The sequence below is a fragment of the Coffea arabica genome, chromosome 11c, assembly GCF_036785885.1.
Source record: "Coffea arabica cultivar ET-39 chromosome 11c, Coffea Arabica ET-39 HiFi, whole genome shotgun sequence".
Lineage (NCBI taxonomy): Eukaryota > Viridiplantae > Streptophyta > Magnoliopsida > Gentianales > Rubiaceae > Coffea > Coffea arabica.
In genome coordinates, this window is record NC_092330.1 from 34,215,848 (window position 1) to 34,235,017 (window position 19,170).

Here is a 19,170-nt window from a genome sequence, read left to right on the forward strand (position 1 = left end):
ATTTTAAATATTTAAAGTTGTTATAATTCAAGTGTTCAACAAAACTTATTTTACCATCTAACAATGAATTGATTTTGAGGGTATGATATTCTATAGGAATTTTAGATTCTCTCAAAAATACACAATTTACATCAAAGTAGTATTTTAGTTTTGCCATCAAATTTTCCTCATAATAGAACCCTACCCCTAAAAAAAAAGAAAAAAAAAAAAGGAAAAGAGAGAGTCAAAAATTCAAAGAAGCAATGCAGTGATTGGACACTTGGACTCTGCTGCAAAAGTAGGCCAAATGGCCCAATCTCTAATTTGGGCTCAGCACTTTCACACTTCCGTCATCTTTTTAAATCTGCACTATACTACCAGTCTCCCACTCTCCGTTTTCTCCCTTGCACACACAACACACACTCCTCCTCTCTCTTTTACACCTTCAATGCACATTTTGATGAAACCAATCTCAGCTGAATTCGATCCCTAAAACCCACCAGGAATATAATGAAAGAATCCCCAAATTTAATCTTCCATGTTTTGTTTCTTCTCCTTTTGATCAGCCCTTCAGTCTTTTCTTGGAAAAAAGATGAGTTCAGAAACTGCAACCAGACGCCTTTCTGCAAACGCGCTCGTTCCCGGAAGCCCGGTGCGTGCAATCTAATCGCCACCGAGGTCTCAATTTCTGACGACGGTGACCTCACTGCCAAGCTCATCCCAAAAACCCCGGAAAATAATGAGTCACAAGATACCCCAGTTGAGGTAGATAGTAAGCCTTTACTCCTTACCATTTCAGTTTATCGAGATGGTATTTTGAGGCTGAAAATTGATGAAGATCAATCTTTGAACCCGCCCAAGAAAAGATTTGAGGTCCCTGATGTGATTCTTGATGAATTTTTGAGCAAGAAGTTGTACTTACAGAGGCTTAGTGAGGAGAAAATTGACAATGATTCAGGTTTTTCATCAGTTGTTTATTTAGATGGTGATTATGAAGGTGTGCTTAGGCATGATCCGTTTGAGGTTTTTGTGAGGGAGAGAGGGAATGGGAAGAGGGTTTTGTCTATAAACTCAAATGGGCTGTTTGATTTTGAGCAACTGAGGGAGAAAAAAGAAGGGGACGATTGGGAAGAGAGGTTTAGATCGCATACTGACACGAGGCCATATGGTCCGCAATCCATCAGTTTTGATGTATCGTTTTTCGGGGCTGATATTGTTTCTGGTATCCCTGAGCATGCTACGAGTTTGGCTTTGAAGCCTACTAGTGGTCCTGGTGTGGAGGATGGTTTTTCTGAGCCTTACCGGCTTTTTAATCTTGATGTGTTTGAGTATCTTCATGAATCACCCTTTGGCCTATATGGTTCCATTCCATTCATGTTTTCTCACGGAAAGGCAAGGGGGAGTTCTGGGTTTTTCTGGTTGAATGCTGCTGAAATGCAGATTGATGTTTTTGGTACAGGGTGGGATGCTGGTCAGGATAAGATAATGATGCCAGTGGACGAGAAGAGGATTGATACATTGTGGATGAGTGAGGCTGGTGTGGTGGATGCATTCTTTTTTGTTGGTCCTGGGCCAAAAGATGTGGTCAGGCAGTACACTTCTGTGACAGGAAGACCAGCAATGCCACAGTTGTTTGCAACGGCATATCACCAATGCAGGTGGAATTACAGAGATGAGGAGGATGTTTTTGGTGTTGACTCGAAGTTTGATGAGCATGATATCCCATATGATGTACTGTGGCTTGATATCGAGCATACAGATGGGAAGAGGTATTTTACTTGGGACAAGGTCTTATTTCCTAACCCGGAAGAGATGCAGAACAAGTTGGCTGCAAAGGGTAGGCATATGGTTACTATTGTGGATCCTCATATTAAGCGGGATGACAATTATTACATACACAAGGAGGCTTCAGATAATGGTTACTACGTCAAGGATGCAAGTAACAGGGATTTCGATGGGTGGTGCTGGCCCGGGTCCTCATCTTATGTTGACGTAGTCAATCCAGATATCAGGTCCTGGTGGGCTGACAAATTTTCCTATGGTAACTACATTGGTTCGACTCCATCCTTGTACATATGGAATGACATGAATGAGCCTTCTGTATTTAATGGTCCAGAGGTAAATTGTTGTTACTCAATGGTTTTGATTAGTAAATGGTTCGTATTGTGCAAGTCTTTCAACCTTTAGTTCTAAGTCCTTTAGGACATTAATCATATATGTTTTGATAAATATTGAGAACGCCCTCTTAGTATTCTTGTGTCCAGCTATATCAAATGTTAAATTCAAATCATTAATCCAGTTTGACAAACTGTTGATAGTATATTCCTACACACGTGGTAAAAGCATCGACTCCTGGAATGCCTCCTTGACTCTGACATTGACAGTATACGAGAAGATAACTTTTTATATCTGTATAGGGTGGTTTGGGAGTGAGAAGTTTGGAGAGTCATTCTTTTCTTTTGCTTCAGATGACCTGAGCTTATCTATAAAATCAAATTTGACTTGATTGCCTTTCTGAGGTCTGAGCCAATTAGTCTTCATGCAATCTTAGATTTTATCAATTTGTCAACCTGATTAAGTTGCAGCGTTAAGTGGTTGTCTTTTTCTTGATAAAACTTAGACATAGCGTGTCATTTATCCTCCTGTTAGCTCAAATAAAGCTACAATCATTTTCAACGGGGATTTTGTTCTATATCTCCTGATCACTAATAGTATGACTTGTACTGCTTGAAGGCTGAACTCTATATGGATAATGTTGGGCTCACGAGATGACAAGAGCAGTCATTCATGGGTTTGTAATGAATTATAATTTACTTCCAGCATGTTTGCAACTTAAGAAAATATGAAGCAATGTGGAGATAGGGGAGAGAGAAAAACTCCAAAATTGAAGGAGTTTTGGAGCATACTTAATCTGGTTAGAAAGCATCACAGTCCGCCAGGTTTCAGAGAACTAGAGTACTGTATTTCCTAAAATTCGCTAACAGCTTTGGACCTCCTTTTCTTCATGCTAGAATACCTTATTAAGACTTGGCCCACTTGAAAGTGTGATATATTGGACTAAGATACGCCACAACATTCACTTTGAAGCTGAAATATCATTTGAGCCTAAGTATGCAGAAATTCTGTTCATTCTAGGATTAGAAATCCTCAAGAAAATAGTCAACAAAAGCTAGTTATTAAGGTAAATAGCGAAGAATTGATAAACTTTAGAGCAAAGTATAAGGGGATACTCCAGAAGTGCATTTTAATAATTTCTGCCACTGCATCATCCATCCTCATTTAGGCAACAGAACTTTGATCTCTTTTGGCTGATTTGAGATTTTCTTAAGGTGATGGTTTGTATTGATTGTATAGGAATTTCCTTTCTGGGCATCTATTTTGTTTTTGTATATCTATATATTGTGCATATTCCTTTGAAAAAGGTGAATTTAGCAGAAAGTAAACTTTTGTTGGACAAACATCATTGAGGTCATCTTTTTTTACCTTGTAAAGCTCGAGATTATTCATGTAACATATTCTTGCCATGGGTTGCAACTTTGTGAATGATCAATCTCTTTCTTATCGCCAGTTGTCAGCCTTTTCTTCTTATGTTGTTCCATCTTTTGTGATTTTTCAATGTGTTACTAAAAATTCTAGTGGCAGTAGTATGCTATTTACTAAATAATTGGAACGGTGATTGCAACAGGAAGTAGTTACAATATTCAGGCAAGAACATAAGTAAAGGCGCAGCACAAGAAAATTGTCGATGCATCATTATATATGTATATATAAGGATGTTATAATGCAGATGGGTACTTGGTTAAAGAAGAATATGCTACTGAAATTCAAGAATATATTTTTCATATTTGATCTTCTATTTAGCCGTACTAATGCAGTCATGATATCATAGTTTGATTTTTTTAGTTATACTTTGCATGAAACCAGGTCACAATGCCCAGGGATGCTTTGCATTTTGGAGGCACTGAACACAGAGAGTTACATAATGCCTATGGTTATTACTTTCATATGGCTACATCTAATGGCCTTGTTAAGCGAGGAAATGGAAAGGATAGACCTTTTGTCTTGTCGAGAGCCTTTTTCCCTGGAACTCAAAGATATGGAGCAGTATGGACAGGAGATAATACAGCTGAATGGGATCACCTAAGGGTTTCAGTTCCAATGTTATTAACCCTTGGTCTAACAGGAATATCATTCAGTGGTTAGTAAAGTGCTCTAGCCTTTTCTATCAGTCAGTAGCTGTCCTTTTTATGATTGTTAGTGATGCTAGAAGTACTTTGCAGGTGCCGATGTTGGTGGATTTTTTGGCAATCCTGAGCCTGACTTGTTAGTGCGTTGGTATCAACTGGGAGCTTACTATCCCTTCTTCAGGGCACATGCGCATCAAGACACCAAAAGAAGAGAACCTTGGTTGTTTGGGTATGATATCTTCTTATTATCCAAATTGGCAGATACAAGAAAAATTTGTCTAATGCTATCATTTCATGCTTTCAAGATTGAAATTGTGATTCTTCTTTTTTCTAGTTTTTCACTCCTCCCCCCTTCTCTTATGCAAAGAACAAGGCAGGCAAAAAAGCCACGTGCACAAAAACTTGCTGCTGTTTGTGCTTTAGGATTTTCTAGTATGTGGTATCTTTGTTTCTCACCTAAGATGATGTTGCTTAAAGAAGATGCTTAACCTAATTTACTTCCATGTTGGGACTAGGAGTAGATGTTAGATTTGAAACATCTATAATATTGTATAGAACGCTTGCTAAGCGGCCTGCAGCAAACATATAGGAACATCTTTGTTGTTCTTATAATTCTTATCAAATCATCTATGAGAAGGTCTTCTTACAGTTAATGCAATACTTTATACCTATACATGGATACAATAAAGGTGAAAGAATCTTCTAGGAGTTAGCTAATGAGAAGAATGGCCAAAACGATGAAATTTTGAAGTTAGTTTTCTGCCATTTGAAGAAATGTATAATATGTAAGTTGAAACTTTTGATGACAATCAGTTCAGGTTATCATTAAGTTCAATGGCTACAATAGATTGCTGTATTTAACACAAAAGAAGTGTTAAAAAGAAGTGCTGGGTTAAAGGAAGTTGAAGGGTGTCTTGCTTCTGTTGTAGCATGTTAAACTTTGGTGAGTCTAGTCACCAGACATTGAGCTTGATGCTGATTTCAGTCGATCGGACGTGCTAGTTAAACATTGTCAGTTTGTTGCTGGGATTCTGAGGCTTTGTCTCCTTGTCTCTTCATAGTCAAATATCATTTTCTGATAGGTAGACAAGCAGGAGTTCTCTGTTGTGGAAATGTGGTTAAAAGATAAGTCAAAAGACTCAGAGAACTGAAAAGCGGTCACAGTATCTGCTTTTAAGTGTTTATTTGTGATCTCTGCAAAAGATTCAAAAGGGTTTTGCCCGTAGAAAGGCATTTTTCTTCTTTCTCAAGAAATGCTTTCTTCTTTCTTTCTTCCTTCTTTGGAAGACCTCCAGATGTTGGAAAAAGCATTTAGGGTATTGTTCAGTCAATATAATATGTCCCAGTCTACAGATTCTAGAGGTATTCAATTTGAGAGCATATAAACTAATCACAAGTGGGTTTCTTCATCCCTTTTGTGCATGAAATCCTAAATTATATTGATTTTCCTACCCTTTGTTGGCTCCAAGTGAATGTCTTTATGGTTTCCCAAAAGGATTACCCTGTTGAGGGTTGTGAATATGCTTCTATGCAACTTCATTCCGCTCTGCCTGAGCACGCAACATTAAAGCTTCAAATTAGGGACTAGTTGAAGAACAGGAGACATGGTATACCTTACTTGCTCGGCCTAGTAAAAGCATCAAATTTCCATTTTCAAATTAATTAGTTCCTTGGTTGATAACTTCTAGTTGGATTCTATCAATCAAGTTTCTGACATTCTCTAATCATCCTGCTACAGGCCTTCCGTCAACAGAGTAAGAGCGGAAAGGAGATATTATCCCATTATAGCATGTCCCTTTTGCTTCAAAATGATTAACTTGTCAAGTGTAAATGATATTGCATCTCCACTACCTAGGTTCCATGTGTAAGTGAATCCCTTGAGCAAAAACAGTGGCAGCCACAACTAACTTGTTCAAAGGCCTACTAAACAACCATATGCACAGCATCCAGTTTCAGTCTTATCTAATTCTCTTAACTCCAGTTCATTGGTATTAAGGGATGTATAAGTGCTTTGTGAACTTTTGCTTCCAGAGAGGCAATTTGATTATACCAGATTAACTTATTGTTACTCTTCAAGCTTATAATCTTCTTAGAGCATTAATTTAGAAGTAATCTTGTGGATAGATCTCAGAAGTCTGATCAACCTGTGAGCTTTTTCGTGTTCATTTATATTTGTGGGATCTAGAAATAAATTATTTATGGATCTTTTACATATGTGGACAAAATATGCAAAATCCATACATTATGGGTTCAGTAAACCATGTTGAAATAAAATGAAGAGCTCTGCATATACAACTATCTACTTCATTTTTCATTTAATACAAACCCTGAAACTTATTATGAAGGTTAATCTTTAAGAGCAAGAGCAGCCAGAAGTCTGTGAAAATGCACTGAGTTTCCTCTGTTGGGTGACATTCTATGCAATACAAAAATTGTTCATTCACTCTGAATGGTTTAAAAATTGTCACCAAGCTGTTCATTTTTGTCTATCATCCGTAGCATCTAGGCATAAACTTGTACCGTAACTTTGGTGAGAACAAAATGAAAGAGCAAATTTAAGCTGGAATCATATGTTTAGTAGTGTTTTAAGATCAAAGTGTTCCCTCCCTTAACAGGAATAAATCGCATATGCATAGGAAATAAGGTGAAGAAGTCCTACTTATGGTCTTGTGGTCCTTGATTATCAGCACTTTCTCAAAGATGCATTGTGGTGACAAAAATTTCTGATATTTTACCTAGGTTATCAACTTAGCTGGTGATGATTCTCAATTGATCTTTGCAAATGTTAGAAGTTCAAACAACTCATTAGAAAAGTCTTAGAGTTTGTTTAATTCTTTTCAAAGTATAAATTATGCCCTTTGACTTAAAACATTTCTTACTTTAATTTTATGATTACTAGAAGGCCAGGAAAGCAAAGTCACTTCTTCGTGTAGAAAGTTTTATCATCTCTTATATTGTCATAACTTTATACCTGATCTTATTTATTTCTGTTATTTGTTACAGAGAAAGAAATACACAGTTGATAAGGGAGGCCATACATACTCGCTACATGTTTCTTCCTTATTTTTATACATTATTTAGGGAGGCAAACATAACAGGTACTCCAGTTATACGTCCACTTTGGATGGAATTTCCTGCTGATGAAGAAACTTTCAGTAATGACGAGGCTTTCATGGTTGGAAATGGTCTTTTGGTGCAAGGAGTTTATACTGAGGTGATACCATGAGGAGCTCTGTTTAAGCTATTTGATGCATCTAGCTATTGTCTTTTAGATTGTCCTTTATCATGTACTAAATACTATGTAAAATGCAAACAGCGAGCTAAGCACGTTTCAGTGTATCTTCCTGGAGACCAATCTTGGTATGACTTGAGGAATGGAGCTACATACAAGGGAGGTAAGAGGCACAAATTTGAGGCGTTGGAAGATAGTGTTCCTGCATTTCAAAGGGCTGGAACTATCATTCCAAGGAAGGATCGGTTTCGCCGAAGCTCTACACAAATGGACAAAGATCCTTATACACTGGTATGTAATTGAATGATACCCAGCCATTCTCACTTTGATGTTCTGATTAATAATAAGCGCAGCCCATGTATCAATTGAAGTTACTAGCTATAATGCATGTGCAATGCACTTGCCTTCGTTTTAGTTTATCCAAATTTTCATAATCTGGAAAGTGATATGGGTGGGTTTAGTTGCAATGATTTATCAAAATTAACTCATCCAAGTTGGTAAGTGTTAAGCCTTTTGCAGCAAGCTCTCACTTGTAAGTTGCTAAAACACTAGGAAGGCTGAAGTTGCTGTAACACTGGGATGGTTGGTGGTCAAGCAGATGTTTTCAGTGTAAACAAAACTTGTGGCGGTGTATGTGTTAATCTCTTGAATGTGATACTAATTTCTGAGAAAAATGGTGTAACTTGCTCCAGATAATTTAATTACTTGAGACAAGAGCAGGAATATAAGAAATAAAGAATGAGAATCTAATTGACCATGGAGGACCACAACTGCATGCAGATCAGAATGGGCACCAAATTCCATGATTGCTACTTTCTAATATAAAATGACTTTATGTTGTTCAACATTGTTAGGTTTTTGGGTCTCAGGGGTTTCAGTTAATTTGAGTTAGTTCAACATCACCTACTGAGGGTGTTTCAAGTATCCCGTTATTCTTCCGTTGCTCTACTTATTTTGTTGGTTGTTAAACCATGGTTTGTAATGGAACAACAGGTGGAAGTTAACTAATGTTCTTTTACTACAATATATGAAAATAGTGAGAAAAGATGGGAAGGTGGGAGAGGGTGCACTCCTTACCCACTTCTTCAAAATGAACTATTTTTCTGCTCTGTTTGTAGATGGTTGTAACCATAGGATTCAGAAGAATGTTCAAACAAAGGATGTAAATGAAAGAGGTTTTTCCATGGCTAAGGTCTAGGAGAATTTGGCTGGACAAGACAAAAGATGTTATTTTTATTTTTTTTTCCCTAAATATCCTTTTTAGGTTCTTCAATTAAAAGATGTGAATCTGATGTCTCTGGTCATCATATGAACTCTAGTCGTATAACAAGCTTTAAATTGATTTTGCCCGTTTTCATTATGTTTCACTTGGTTAATGGGAATATTGTCACCTTTTGATTAGCTAATTGCAAGATTTTTTATATTGGTTTTGTTAAAGCGAGGTATCTTGTGTGCATTAGGTTATTGCACTCAATAGCTCCAAGGAAGCTGAAGGTGAGCTCTATATCGATGATGGCAAGAGCTTCAATTTCGAGAATGGTGCCTACATCCATCGCCACCTCAAGTTTTCAAATGGAAAGCTTACATCTTCAAATGCTGCCCCTTCTGGTGCTGGCGGAAACAAATTTTCCACGGACTGCACTGTGGAGAGGATCATTCTGCTAGGATTGTCTCCTGCACCAAAATCTGCACTCATTGAACCAGCAAACCAGAAGGTAGGTATTGAAATGGGGCCACTTACAATCAGACCAGGAAAGAGCCCTTCTTTTGCAACCATCCGGAAGCCAAATGTGCGAATTGCAGATAATTGGACAATTAAAATCTCGTAGTTGAGTTATAGATTATCTTCAAGGCACACTTGATGTTAACACCTCCATTTGTTGCCGGGATTATAAACTTGATTAAGACAAATTTTTGGTCTACTCATCAAGCAGTTCAGAAGGGTCTTTGCTTGTACTCATCGAACAATTGGAACGCTTGATGCATGCAATTGGAATATGGTGCTGAAGCCATAAAGGCAGTTGAGCAAAATATGGAACCCCTTATTTAGCATCTTTGAAGTTCTCATCTATTAAAGTGCATCTTTTGGATTGTTTTCTTAAGTAAATGCCCTTCTGTTTAACGGTACACTGGCATGGGAATGAGTATTGTACTGCCTGTTTGCCTGGTAACCAGGTTTTAAAGGGATATTTACCTTTCAAGTTTTCTGATAGGCTGCCTTTCTTGCAACAATTAGGTTTCCTCGTAGCATCTCTTTGGACGTGAATGCAGATTACATTCTTATCCATTCTTTTTATTATTATTATTTACATGCCCTCGGGATCCTATGTCAGAGTTCTTTATTGATTTGTTGACGGGGTTGATTCCCTTGATTGAGTAAATTCCCTCGATCTCGCAGACAAATGTTAGTCCAATTGAAAACTATAGGTTTAACTTTAACTCGATCACAGCAAGATTTGAATTAATTTTTTTACTTGTTTTGCATCTAATATGACACACCAATGTAGATGGCAATCACCCTACAGGTACCAACTAAAAATAAATAAAAGAAAAATAGACTACTACAAAGCAAACAATATTGGAACCATAATGGTACAAATGTTAAACTTTGATGAAGCATGATGGATAAATTAATCATTTGCTGTTAAGGGTGGATGTTGTTTTCAGATGTGCAACTAAAGTGTAAAAGAGTTATTATGCTAGACCAGCAAAAGTATTGGAAGCCATTTCTATTGAGCTCAAAATTTCATTAATGCTCTTCCTCTTTCAATAGGAGGAGTGAATGGCTAAAAATGTGACTAAATTATTAAGTATAGCACGAATCAGTCATCAAATTTTTTTCGTGCCCACAAAAGTTACTAAATTGGCAAAAAGGGATCAGCGAGGTCATTTTGCCAAATTCTACCAATAAAACAACTGGTTGTTGAAGGTCATTTTGTCAAAAAAAGTCGTTGAATTCCAAAGTTTTACCTGTAAAATTTGACGAAATGATCTTGGTGGCCCATTTTTGCCAGTTTAGTGACGTTTGTGGCCACAAAAAATATTTGATAACTGACTCAAGCCAAACTTAGTAGTTTAGTAACCTCTTTGGCCATTTACTCTTAGAAGAAACATTGCACAATTAATTGTAAACTCGTATAGTTTGCATCTATATAAAAATGTGCACCGGAAAACCTGGCTTCAAGAATTAGAATTGGCTGATTTAGGGCACTAGTTGTAAAGAATGCTTGCATAATCTTGGATATTATGTACATGTTAAAGTTTTCATAATATTAACAGATAATCCTAAAAAAAAAAAAAAACAAGTTCTCATAACCTCGACTTATTTGGGTGGTTTCCACTCACTCAAGCATGGGCAAAGACACTAACACTAATCTTGGCTTACTTTTCTGGTAGGCCAAAACCCTTGTGTAGGGTTGTTAGGGCAAAAAGATCATGCCAAAATTTGTGTAATTTTCTATTGTGAAACATATCAATCATTTTTCTTATGCCAATGTAAGAAACTGACATAAAGTAGAAAGAGGATATTTGACATTAAATTTGATTAGAGCCCATAAAGTTGTGCTTCATCCTTTAACGGGAGATGTTTGATTCTTGAAGCTACTAATGGTCATCTAAAGTACGATTTGATTAAGTAGGAATTGGCATTTAATCTCTCTCTCTCTCTTCAATGCAAGTGATCATCCATCAATAATTTTTCATTTACCAACTCCACAATTGTACCAAAAAGAAGAAAAAAGAAAGGATATATTAATCGAACCTATCTTTGTCTTTCGAGAAAGAACATCCCATACTTTGCATGGACCACTGCCAATAATTTGTCAACTTATATCCCTAGTATCAATTCAGTGTATTAGCTTTAAAAGTGTGAATTTTATGTGGATTAAGCACTTTGGATCGTTAGCCCATGTGTCATGCGTAACCATTAACCAAGGCCTCAAATTACATCCCCATTAAACAAGAATAGATCTTTTATACGCTGATAGTATATACACTTTTACAATTAGATACATAACACGTAATCCAAATTTAAGTTTGAAACACAAATTTTGCACATGTGTCGTGCATCCAACGATAATAGTGTGTATACTATTAATGTATATAAGATTTAGGCCCTGTGTGATAACCCAATTCAACACTTAAATTTAATGGATTCAGATCTTAATATATTCAGACCGTTTAATAACCAAAAATTGAATATCTTAGTGGCACTGAATTTTCTAAGCAAAACTTGCTCCCAAAATTAGGTGATAAACTATTCACTTATTACTGAATGTGATATGCACTCAAATGTATTAGATATTTAATAATTCAATAACTTAATGGATTCAGACTTCAAATTTTAGATTTCAGATTTCAGATTCCACTTTCAAACTTTAGATTTATCAAACGTACTCTTAATCATTAAACAACTAATCAATATTTTATTAACTGATAGATAAAGTTAATAAAATGATACAAGCATTTTCTCTTCATAGATTGGTTAACATCATCCAATCAAATTGTTTCAATTAGTATGAATGATTGGGAAATACTTTAATTAATTTCCAAGTAGTGTTAGTGGGTCACTTGCTTATGCAAAGTAGCATGCACCACCACTAAGTTCTGGAAGCACCATACTGCCCAATTAAGCAAATAGTGTCAGATCATAGTTGTTGGACCAAAACAAACATTGCCATATTATAATTATAACATTGAAAAGGATAGGATGATTTTGACAACTTTGTGGCTGCAAACAAACAAGGTGAAAAAGATAAACAAAACCAGTGTACACTGATCACCACAGTTTTTAAGAATAAACTATAGCTTCCCATGTTCTCCTTTCTTTTACTTTGTTTTAAATCCTATAAATATATATATATATTATCATTATATATATATATATATATATATAATTAATATACGTGATACTCTAAGTATCACATATACATTACTAAAATTGTTTCTCAAATTTGTAAGCTTGTTCTTGCATTACATTTAAAGTCATCTGCTGAATGTATGTCGAAACTGTGTGTCATTTGCTCAAACCTTTCTGACCAAAAGAAACTCTGAAATTCCTTCAACTTTCTTGAAATTTTCATTTCTGTGCTAAAAATTGCCTTCACTGGCCTATGATCAGACAATTTTGATTCACCTCTGGCATATAGCTGTTGCTTCATGCCTTCTCCAAACCAAATTATCCTATCACACCTAACATGGTAAAATAATTGTTAATCATTACATCAAAAACAGAAAAACAGAAAAAAAAAAAAAAAAAAACCTGTACTCATGCAAACTGAATAATTGAACCAAAAATGAGGAGCTATGTCAGATATGTACATACCATGCCGGGGAACGTTTCTTGTCACCTTTTCTGCTTCCAAAAATGCCATAATAGCTATCAGAATTCGGGCAATATTTGTATGTAGGAGCAAATTCAATTGTTCCTTCTTGCCAACCTTCAAATACTTGTCCATCCTTCAGTTTCGTCCTCAGCTACATCCCGTATAAATTTTGGAAAAATATCATCAGATATTAAATATCCTCAACTGATAATCAGCAATATTTTCACCATTCGAGATGCATGATTTGCAAGTTTTAGATTTACGCGAAAATAATCAGCACAAAAAAAAATTCTTTTATTTATTTCCTAGATTACCTGATCATTTTCTAGCAAAGCATTCCACTCTTCCTTATCCACTAATAATCTCGTATCTGATTCTGGTAAGGAAATTCTGTAGTTCAGGTCTCCAAGCCAAACCACCCGACTGCATAAAGTCATATCATGTTAGGTTACAAATGATGTCACAAAAAATTTTCAAGTAGTTCCAAATTAATTTTTTTTACCATATGGAAAATCAATTTTGGGCTATAATATATATATATATATATATATATATATATATAGCAAGTCAAGCCTGCTCATGAAGTCTTTTTCCCTTTTCAGGTGTTAGATGGTATACCAACTGCGCAAAGCATGTTTTCCTGTTGGTTTGGCTGCCGCTATTTTATTCACTATGGTCTTGTAATATTTAAAGAGAGAAATGAAATAAGATACAATAATGATAGGGTTTTTCCAACCGGTGCCATGCTTAGGCACTACTGGTTAACACATTTAGTATTCATTTAACATATCCCATATATATATATATATATATATATATATATATATATATATATATACATACTAACAATTATTATACTCTCTTACATTTATATATACCTTCCTTATTTAATCTTGCTAACTCTCTCTTGTATTTATTTACCTTATCTAGTTAATCTTATATTTTCAAAATAAAACACTTGAAATATATCTTAACAGACGGTCACCCGTTAAACAAACCGATAATATGAAAGAAAGGAGATTAACATGATCATATATCTGTCATTACTCATTTTGTATTGGTGGCTAGAATTGATAACGACAATAATTAACTCATAAAGCACCAATAATTGGCAATCAATTAGTTATTTGTATCTTATTTCAAGATTTTTTTTCTTTAAATATGACACTTATTTATCAGAGGGACCTGTCTATTATGAATCAATTTGGACTATTCTTAGGTATATGCTAAATGTAATTAGCATTAACATACTCATGGTCTAGAATCTTTCTTGGCAAATCAAGAGAAGGGCCCCTAGGAAAGATCGTTCGAGACAAAATTTCAGCAGCATTTGAATTCCTATATTTTTCATCTCCTCCTCTTCCTCCTGAAGCTAGATGACTGCATACAAAGCAGAAGCTTGTTTCATGTAACCGAAATCTAACTGAGACAGAGCCCTGCAACCAAAAATTTGTAGGCAAAATGGAAGCAAAATATAAGTCTGTCTTTTCATAAAAAATGCATCGATATCTCTCGTATGTTCAATAATATTTTTTACAACTTAAAAAAGTTTGGAAGTTCGAGACACAAACGATCTACTTAAACTAAATCCACATTGGAAGCTCTTGTTTTTAGGGGGAAAATTGTTTGGAGGGACCACATGATGATTGATCTACCAAGCAAGTGGTGCATAATTTTCAAGAAAAGGAATTCCAATCGCAAGGGAAATTATACATAAGTGTATCTTTTGCTGAAAAGTGGATCAAAATATAACATAAATGGAAACATAAAGATGAAAATTTTCATCAGCATCAGCAGCAAAATTTGGGTGAATTTTGGACCATTACCTTATTTCCTAGACATCCCATGATGCCACAGCCTACACATGAAACACTAGGGTTCCGAACGAACGAAAGAAGATCACTTCGAATCCAAACTGAAATCAATATTCCAACCATTTGCTTACTGATGATACATCTGAACTTTTGTGAATCACTTTTCTCACTCTCAAAAGAGTTCCAATCACCAGAGGATGACGAATTTTGGCCTTTCTTCTCTTTGCACTCTTTCTTGTTCAGTGCTTCTCTGACTATGGAATTCCATTGCATGGTAATCTTCTTGTTCTCACAGCCAAAAACGTTTGCAGCCCTCAGAGGCACAACTTCTTGAAAGCTGAAATAAAAGTTATATCATAGAAAAACCTTCATGCAGCTGAATTTCTAATTAGCTTAATGATAATTCTCATTGGATGATGAATTTTTATTGAAATTCACTAGGATATGAGAAATTACCCAAAAACATAGACGTCACAAGTTGTGTTGCATGTTTCTAACCAATCATCCATATTCAAATCATTGGTAGGTGCAACACCGCCAACGTTCCACGTACTAGCAAAAATTCTTTGGAAAACAAAAACATTTAGAAGTTGAAATTCAATACCAAAAGATTGGAAACGGTATAATTTACTCAACACTCCACAACCTAAAAAAAAAAAAATACACAACATTTAATCTCCAATAACGTATATAGCAAGAAAGTGGCTGAACATTTTTCTTTCCATAAATGTTTTTGACTGTCACAAAAAATAAAATTTGCAGCTCCAGATTAGTAATCTGGGGCTGCCGAGAGAATAGCTAATTTCTTACTTGTAGGTTTCGGTCTCTTCATGATCAGGTAAGATGCTGCCAGAGCTCAGATATCTTTTATTTAGAGAAGGAAGTTCTAACCAAGTTTCTGTACCACTTGGAAAATCTGCAACAAAATTGTTGCTTCCAACCCTTTTGCTCAGGATCTTACTTGCTATTAATCTTGGCCACATGACCTTCAAAAAAAAAAAAAGAACTTTTTACTGAACCATACATAAAGATCAAAATATAAACATTCTTTCCATTGCAACCAAGACTATTTTCTAGTCATGCAAAACATATCCAAAAAAAATTGAACTACACCCCCCGGGGAAAACCCAGAAAAAAAAAAGGAAAAAAAAAGAAGAAAAAAGAGAAGAGGAAATAAATTGATAGATAGAATGCTTCACTAGAAGCATTAGCTGCATATAGTCATATGCTAAACAACACACACACACACACACACAGAGAACAAGAAACAAGCTCATAGTGGGGGGGGGGAAATGAAGATCAAGAGAAAGAGAAATGAAGCTTACTTCTCCCTTTCTTCTTGGCATGATCAATTTGGTTGCAATGGAAGAAAATCAGTCAATACTCTCAACAGGAGAAAGCTGACTTGGAGGACAAAGGCCTGCTACATATAAGGAGAAGGGAAGATCATGCTGGGGATGCAGCCACTTGAGCAAGATGGAATAAAAGAAGCATAGCAAAGTGACGTGCATGATGATGGTTTTTATAGTAGAAAGAGAGAAATATAGGTCTCTTTGCAGCCTCATAATTTTCCTTTTGGTGAAGCTAATTGGTTGGGATAATCACACTGTTAACCAGTAAAAAATTGCAAACGAAAAGGGGCCTCCACAGCCTTAAAATTTTGTGTTTGTTGGGAGTGATTTGAAAGGGATATAATATGTGGTTCCAAGAAACATTAAAACTAAAGCAAGTGGGTAGGACCTAAATTACCTCCCTCCAAAAAAAAAAAAGTGGTGTGGGGTCTAAGCTTCTTCATTCTATTGAAATAATTTAATTTCTCAATCAAAAATATTTGACTATTAATAATAATAATAATAAAAGGGAAATTCATCTTTAAGTTGTATCAATAGGCCATTGTGTTGTTCATTTGAAAATAGAGCCAAAATTGTATTTTTATTTTTTTAGGCAGGGCCAAAGTTGTTGTTAGGAAGAATACTCATGTTGAAAAAGAAGAAGAGTCCAGTTTCTCCTAGCGGCTCTCCAAGCAATGCTAAGAGTTTTCAATTGAACAAAAGATACCTATTTTTTTTTTTGTCCATACAAAGAGACAAAGGAGCCCACCATGCATTTTGTACATTAGTATTTTCTGGAGACTCTCAATCCAATAGTAATAGGTTTAGGATGTAAATAACTGATGTGACAACGGAAGGACGGTTGCTCCTATTGACTTTTTTCTTCCTGTCTCCATCTTTCATTTTTCCATGCCATTTGACTTCATCTAATTCCCTGTTCAATTTGTTGTCCATGTCTTTTTTTATTGTTCTTGGCTACTGGTTTTCTTTCCCGTTGGTATTTATTCTTCGTTTCAAGAATATTTTTTACTAGTTACTGTACCAAGAAACTATTTCAAGGGAAATTGACATTGAAGCTCATGAACTTTGTTAGACAAATCAATTTGGTTCCTTTCCATAATTTACAAATATAAAGATCAATCAATTACATATGTATTGTCCAGATTAATAAGTTCATCACTGAGCTGTAATAGTTTGGTTATTGGAATTTCTGTTTACCTTTGTCGTGCTTAGGATTTATAATTCATTATAGTAATCTATTTTCTGCATAACCTATATACCAAGATCAGGTTTTAGCAAATTTTTAGTGTTGACTACCTCTTCAATGTGTAAAACAGAAATTGTGAAGGCTAAATTGATTGGAGATTAAAGATTAGCATGAACAGATATAAAGCTAATGAACTAAACAAAAGTTTTCAAGAAGTTCATGGAATCCTATGACGTTTTAACTTATTTCAAAATTTTTAATTTTTGTCGCTTAAATTAGCCTATTGTTTTTATAAACAGTACAATTACGAATCTCAACCTTCTTCTGAAAATTTTTGCTTGCAGTAAGAAAAGCAATTTCAAATGCAATTATGTGTGACGGTTGATTCAATATTCCATATAACAAACACAAGTTGGCTTATATATGTCTAATTAACCTCATGACTGACAAGCACACCACCTGAGAGTAAAAAGAAGAAAATGTTGACCTAAATCCAACCACAAATTTAGGAATAGAAAGGTAAATCAAGAATACATTAACACTAGTTTATAATACATCAAAGAAATGACACTAGCTTTGAAACATGTCATGACTCATGATTAACAACCTTAAACTTAATTAAAGTCGGACTAGTGACACATAGTGCCTGCTTAAAAGGAGACAGTGAGGATCTTCAGGTTGGCTTAAAGCATGTTGAACAAATGGTGAGAATTTGATATTTGATATCTATTTTTTTTTTTGTTGTTTCTGCTCTTTTCTTTTTTATTGTTGGGCAAATTTAATTGCCAGTGGAAAATAATCAACAAAATTAGGATTGTAGCCTTCTCTTGCTAACAAATTGTTACTAGATCCTAGGCTTTGAAAGGGCAAGACATGAACAACTAAAATCTTGGGTTAGGGTCGTGAATAGACATGAACAACTATTCACTTGGCTTAGGGTTGTGAATCTGTCTCAAGTTGGACAGACATTATCCATGTGCATTAGGCTAATTATGCATTATATCTGCTTTAACTCATATCTTAACCCCTTTTTTATTCTAGGGGAGGCTCCAAATTTTACAAGAAAAAGGGGAAACAAAGAATTCACCCTCGCCTGGCTCGTACTCTAATTGATCATGCTATACTAGTTTATGGTTTTTGCAACCCAATGTTTTATTTAGACAAAGAAAGACACATAAACTGTATATCCATAAGCAAATGAGCATACGGATTTGTCTGTACTACCATCTATGCAGGATGAAGATACAAAGATAGCATGTTGATTCAATTGATATGTACGAGTTACTTGATTAAGAGGGTCGACCAAGTTTTACACAAATAACAAATTGGGATTCTGGAGATATAAATATGTCTTGTTCTCATCACAAAGAATAAAATAGAGGACTAACCTTCACTATCGATTGAATATTTCCCCAATAAAAAAAGGGTTCTTTTTATCAATGGCCTCTTCAAAAGAATATCCAATTCCTTGCCGAATGGCCTTCTTTTGCTATCGTATATATGGCGGTCTCTTTAGTGTTTATCCAAAAATAAATAAATAAATAACAACCTTATGTGAATGTTCATCTATGTACCCTAGCTTAGTAGGGTTCTTGAATATTTCCATAATTACTTTTAAAAAACCTTAATTGAAAGTATTTAGCTTCTACTCTCTAAAGCCCCATCGGTGTCTACATAGGGAAGAACTAAAATTATATTATCAAACTTAAATGATTAGCCTATTTGTGGAAATTTTTGCAATTCAGGTGGTGGCTGGTAATTTTAGTGATCTAATAATAGATCCCCTCTCATTTTTTTGGTTTGTGTATCATATCGTGTGTCCTTAGAGTACTAAATCAAAAAAACTAATCCTTAGAGTACTAAATAAAAAAAACTAACTCATTTATCGGTAGCACATTAATTTCTCATATTGTAAGGCAATTATTGCCAAAAACAAGAAAATAAGAACAGAGTGATTAGTGTTTATGATAATATGTAAAAAAATAAAAAAAAATTCACTATAGTAGTAGTAGATGTCAATATCATGCAACCATTTTACATATACCTAAATCAAATTTTGGTCCAATCGAGCCTCACTTGACTTGGCCGCCCAGTTT

The 19,170-nt window shown here is 35.1% G+C and overlaps 2 protein-coding genes across 2 annotated transcripts; one reads left to right on the top strand and one right to left on the bottom strand.

Annotated features, from left to right (window-relative positions):
- Window positions 1-371: 371 nt before the first annotated feature.
- LOC140017089 (probable glucan 1,3-alpha-glucosidase) lies at window positions 372-9,685 on the top strand. The gene is made up of 6 exons (XM_072071458.1): window positions 372-2,097; window positions 3,904-4,177; window positions 4,260-4,395; window positions 7,170-7,380; window positions 7,483-7,689; window positions 8,859-9,685. The coding sequence occupies exons 1-6, from the start codon at window positions 490-492 to the stop codon at window positions 9,225-9,227; spliced, it is 2,805 nt and encodes a 934-aa protein (XP_071927559.1). The 5' UTR covers window positions 372-489; the 3' UTR covers window positions 9,228-9,685.
- Window positions 9,686-12,128: 2,443 nt separating this feature from the next.
- On the bottom strand, window positions 12,129-16,030 carry LOC113715575 (type IV inositol polyphosphate 5-phosphatase 9-like). The gene is made up of 8 exons (XM_027239812.2): window positions 15,862-16,030; window positions 15,347-15,522; window positions 14,993-15,100; window positions 14,549-14,873; window positions 13,974-14,158; window positions 13,037-13,145; window positions 12,722-12,873; window positions 12,129-12,588 (listed from the first exon to the last, which is right to left on the bottom strand). Exons 1-8 carry the CDS (start codon window positions 15,880-15,882, stop codon window positions 12,345-12,347), a joined length of 1,320 nt encoding a protein of 439 aa, XP_027095613.1. The 5' UTR covers window positions 15,883-16,030; the 3' UTR covers window positions 12,129-12,344.
- Between the last annotated feature and the right edge of the window lie 3,140 nt (window positions 16,031-19,170).